This window comes from Chiloscyllium plagiosum, chromosome 6, assembly GCF_004010195.1.
Source record: "Chiloscyllium plagiosum isolate BGI_BamShark_2017 chromosome 6, ASM401019v2, whole genome shotgun sequence".
NCBI lineage: Eukaryota > Metazoa > Chordata > Chondrichthyes > Orectolobiformes > Hemiscylliidae > Chiloscyllium > Chiloscyllium plagiosum.
Genome location: NC_057715.1, coordinates 103,599,786 through 103,605,324, shown reverse-complemented (window position 1 = coordinate 103,605,324; position 5,539 = coordinate 103,599,786). Strand labels below are relative to the sequence as shown.

The window sequence follows — 5,539 nt, the reverse complement described above, 5'->3', positions numbered from 1 at the left end:
CCCCCACCCCCGTCTGACCTATCACCCTCACCTTGACCTCTTTCCACCTATCACATTTCCGACGCCCCTCCCCCCAGTCCCTCCTCCCTATCTTTTATCTTAGCCTGCTGGACCAACTTTCCCTCATTCCTGAAGAAGGGCTAATGCCCGAAACGTCGATTCTCCTGTTCCCTAGATGCTGCCTGACCTGCTGCGCTTTTCCAGCAACACATTTCCATCTCTTAACTAGTGTATAGTAACTTGCTTTTTAGTCAGTCTCTCTTTGAGTAAAGATAATACAACGATTTTTCAGAATCTAAGGATTCTTGGAAGATTACTACAAGTGCTTCCACCACCTCTGTAGCTACTTCCATTAAAATCCTATGATGCAACCCCTCAGGCCCAAGGGATTTCTACTGATTGTTACTATGTTTATTTTCTCCTCTTCCTCCTCCCCAAGTCACTTCAGATGTTAGGAATGCGCTTACTTTCGTCCACTACTAAGGCTGATATCAAGTATTTGTTCAACTTCTCCGTTTCCTGGGTCCCCATTATTAATCCCCAACCTTGTTCTCCAAGGTGAAGAGGGGGCTGCTTGACATTTTGAGCATAAGCTCTTCATCAGCGATCAGCTCTTCCTGCTCCTCGGATGCTGCCTGACCGGCTGCGCTTTTCCAGTACCACACTCTTCGACTCTGAACTCCAGCATCTACAGTCCTCACTTTTGCCTAGTTCTCTAAGGGCTCAATATTCACTGTTACTTATCTTTTTTATGTATATATTTGAACAAAAGCTCTTGCTCTTTGTCTTCAAGTCACTTGCTAGTTTGCCCTCAGTTTATTTTCTCTTTCTTGATTTTCCTTATCTTTTGTTGGTTTTAAATCTGAGTTAGTCTTGCTTTCCAGCACTCTGGCCATATCTTTGAATGTTATGACATTTCAAGTGGATAAAGAGTAGAGTTGGAAAAAGCGCAGCAGGTCAAGCAGCATCAGAGGAGGAGGGGAGTCAACATTTCAGCTTGGAACCTGAAGTGCTCAATGAAGTACTTTATAAAGGTTGAGGTTACCCAACCCAACCCATGCAATGTGTTCCAGACCCCTACCACCCTTTGGGTGAAGAAAGGGTTCCTCAGTACTCTTTTCAATGAAAGGCAGGAGGTTTAAAAAAAAAATCCCCTTGTTACTGAGCCTTCAACTTGGAAACAGCTGTTTTCTGTCCATCCTGTCCATGCCCATTATAATCTTAAACACTTGTATCAGGTTTTTCCTCAGCCTTCTCTGCTGCAGAAAAAAACTGAGCTTACCCAGTCTCTTTTCATAGCTAAACTGCTCTATCCCAGTCAACATCCTGGTGAATCTTCTCTGCATCCCCTCCAGTGCAATCACACCCTTCCTGTAGTGCGCTGGTCAGACCTGCACACAGTACTCCAGCTGTGGCCTAATCACAAGTCCTGACCACATTTTCAGTATAACCTCCCTGCTGTTATCTATGCCATGACTCATAAATGCATATGTCCTATTTGCCACCTTAACTACCCTAATTAATCTTGCCTGCCACCTTCAGGGACTTGAGGACATTAATACCTGCTTTCTCTCAATCAAAATTAACTCTATCATTAGGATTTGCACCAATACTTTGCCTGCCACTGCTGAGAGACTCACTGGTCTGTAAATCATTGGCTTAACTTTCTTAACCTCCTTTAGCTGTCCTCCAGTCTTATGGCAACTCCGTTGGATCTAGAGGGGAATGAAAATTTGGATTGTGATTTCCTCCCTCCATTCCCCATTGATCAGAAACTTAATTGGACTTGACAATAAATACAGTGACTAGAAGAGCAATCCAGAGGCTAGGAATCTTATAGCGAGTAACTCACCTCCTTACTTCCCAAAGCCTCTCCACCATCTACACGGCACAGGCCAGAACCAGGAGTGTGCTGGAATACTCCCCACTTGCCTTTGAGTGCAACTCCAACAATGTTTGATACCATCCTTGACAAAATTTGATTGGCACCACATCCTTAAACTACCCACTCCCTCCACTGTCGAAGCTCAGTGCACATTTTTCCAGTGTGTACTATCCAGAAGATGCACTGCAGAAATTCACCAAGATCTGAAGGCAATACATTCCAAACCCATGATCACTTCCATCCAGAATGAAAGGAGCAGCAACTGTCTGCGTGGAGTTTGCACATTCTCGGCATTCCTGTAATGGACTTCCTCTGCCTGCTCTGGTTTCCTTCTGGCTTGGTGGGATGCCCTTCGGAGGGTCAGGGTGACTTGGTGGCATGAATGGCCCGCTTTCACAATGTAGGGATTCTATGTAAATAGATACAGTTTTGCTTTTATGCACACAAATTTTGGAATTGATTGTTATCCACCAGTCTATACATGATCATAATTTATAGGGCCATTTGGTGAAAAACATTTTGCATGTAATAGCATGAGCTTAATCAAGTCTATTGATAGACTTTGAATTAAAAACAGAATGTTCACAAATTGAATTCTCATGCTTCACTTAGTAGAATTTTAGTACAGAGACTTATGACATAAAAATTATCTTTGTATGAAATAGAGTTCTTAGCTTGGTGTCTCATAAGGATAAGATTAGGCTATTCGGCCCATCTAGCCTGTTTTGCCATTCAGTTAGATCATAGCTGATCACCTGTCTTGATGCCACTTTCACGCACAGCTTCCACATGCCTTGATGTAATTAGTTTACAGAGGTCCATTGATATCTGTTTTGAACATGCTCAGTGAGCCTCCACAGCCTCTGAGGTAGCATAGTCTAAAGATTCCTCACCTTCCAATGATGAAATTTCTTCCTATCTCTGTCCTAAATGGCGTACTCTGATAAGAGATTCTTATCTATATCCACCCTGTTATGCCTTGTGTAAATTTCACATGTTTCAATAAGGTCCCCCCTCAGTTTGAAACTCTAGAGAATACAGACCTAGTTTATTTAATCTTGCCTCATAAGACCATCCCAGAGATTAGTCCAGTGAATCTCCATTGCACTCCCTTCTTGTCAAGTATATCCTTTCTGAAATGAGGAGCCCAGGACTCTACACAGCTCTCCTAATGAGGTCAAATCAAATCTATACAATTGCAGTCTACTCAAAGCCTTTCTCTTGTGATAAAGACTAACATAACCATTTGCCTTCCTAATTGCTTGCTGCACTTGCATGATTCATGGGCGAGGACACCCTGGATACTTTGGGGGCTGTTTTCATCCTTTCACTAATTATGAAGTATTGTCTTTCTGTTTTATTTTAGCAGGGAGAATAAATTCATACTTATTTTCATTCTATTCTGACTGGCAAGTTCTAGCCTGTTGACCTAATCTGTCTGAGTCCCTTTGAAGCCATCTTGCATCCTCCTCACAATTTGCACTCCCTCCTGGTTTTCTGTCATTGGCAAATTTGGAAATGTTGCAATTGGCTCCACAGATTGTGAGCAACTGTGGACCTAGCATATCACAGTAGTAAGAGCCTACCATTCTATAGTGATTTTTAAGCCAACAATCCTAGTATATTTTCTGTCAATGTTAAAATTGTGTCACAGACAATAACAGTTGTGCTCATCAGATTTCACGATATTGCATACATCATTTTTTGGAAATGACTTTATAGAGTGCACTGTTAGTGTGTTTCTAATCAGAAATAAGTTTTTTTTCATATGTTTAGCTCTATTTGGTAATTTGTCTTTGAATTTTTTTCTTAAGAAACTCTTCAGCATTGCTGTGATCTGTCTCAGCTTTGGTTCAGAGAATTCTTCCTTGAACTGACTATGGGCAGAAGAATCCAGTTTCCGATTGAGATGTCTATGCCATGGATTTTGACTGACCATATTTTGGAGACCAAAGAAGCCTCAATGATGGAGTAGGATTTTAATTTGTTTGTCACTTTATTGCATGATGAAATAATTTTATTCCAGTTACTTTCAGTATATAAATCTGGTTTGCGCTTTTTTGTTGCATTGCCTCTAGCACACAAAAATATTAGAGGTGAGTCTTTAATGATATCCTAAGCATAAATTTTTGGGAATGCCAAGAGTTGGACCAGTGCTGCATTTTCTGTTTATATTGCTCTACTGTGGTGTCTGATCAGATTTTTGCAGTGCTAAAAGAATTTTCAAGCATATTTCCAAGACAGATGAAAGAGATACAAGGTGTTCTAATGCAAAGGTGCCACAGTTTTCAAAGAAATAACCAGTGTGAGATTTGGTGACAATAGAGAAGCATTGAGTTGTTTTGGTTCAGTTAATGCATTATTGTTTTATGCTCCCAAATGAGTAACCAATTTTCCCAGAACTCCAGTGTTCAAATCCTTTGAATAAAGTATGCCAAGCCATTTGGGGATGGGCAACAAATGCTGGCTGAACCAATGGTACCCACATTCTCTGAATAAATTTAGTGAAAGGGTTTCTACCCCACCAAAACTCTGAAACAGCTGTTATCATAATGTTGCCCACTGGGGCTATAACAAAGAACTTTCTCTCTTTGTTATTCTTCATGAAATGGCTACTGTTTCTGCTTATCTTTGTATTTCTGGTGCCTGCAGAGATCTATCCTTCAGCCCTTATTCCTTATCTACCCTCTTTGTTGACAGCATTTGAAAGTACAGTGTTAGTTTTCACTGCTGCTGACACCCCGCTCTACCTCACCACCACTTTCTTTGACTACATCATCATAGTGCTTATTTGATATTCAGTACAGGATAAGCTGAAATTTCCCAAAATTACATGTCAGGAAGGCTGATGCCATTTGAAATAACTGCACAGAGGCTGGTATCCTGTCACCAAATCACCCTTTATTGTGGCCAGCCAGTTCAGAGTCAGTCCCTTGAACTGAGGAGATTCTAAGTCCCCTGTTTTTTATGTGTGTATCCCCACACTACCGCCAAACAGTGGTAGTGCTTATTCATCTTCTTACATTATTGCTGTGTCCAAGTAGCTTCTTTTTATCTGGTCTTAATTTTGTGTGTCCGTGTGAGGAATTTTAATTTTATCTGCAGACAGCTTGAGAAATTAATATACCTTAAAATGTTTTGCAAGGTTTGTGGAGGTTTGTAGCTCAGGTTGAGTTTTAGGGTGTAGGTTTGCTCGCTGAGCTGTAGGTTTGATATCCAGATGTTTCATTACCTGGCGAGGTAACATCATCAGTGGCGACCTCCAAGTGAAGCGAAGCTGTTGTCTCCTGCTTTCTATTTGTTTGTTTATCCTGGATGGGGTTCCTGGGGTTTGTGGTGATGTCATTTCCTGTTCGTTTTCTGAGGTGTTGATAGATGGTATCTAGATCTATGTGTTTGTTTATGCGTTGTGGTTGGAGTGTCAGGTCTCTAGGAATTCTCTGGCATGTCTTTGCTTTGCCTGTCCCAGGATAGATGTGTTATCTCAGTCGAATTGGTGTTTTTTTTTCATCCGTGTGTAGGGCTACGAGGGAGAGAGGATCGTGTCTTTTTGTGGCTAGCTGGTGTTCGTGTATCCTGGTGGCTAACTTTCTTCCTGTTTGTCCTATGTAGTGTTTGTGGCAGTCCTTGCATGGAATTTTGTAGATGACATTG

The 5,539-nt window shown here is 41.4% G+C and overlaps 1 protein-coding gene across 2 annotated transcripts in view; it reads left to right on the top strand.

Moving 5' to 3' along the window:
* cyfip1 (cytoplasmic FMR1 interacting protein 1) overlaps positions 1-5,539 on the top strand; it is a 189,334-nt gene that overhangs the window by 87,749 nt on the left and 96,046 nt on the right. For both annotated transcript variants that reach the window (XM_043692305.1, XM_043692304.1), the window contains exon 17: positions 3,700-3,856. In XM_043692305.1, the coding sequence (XP_043548240.1) occupies positions 3,700-3,856 (157 nt within the window). The remainder of the gene's footprint in view (positions 1-3,699; positions 3,857-5,539) is intronic.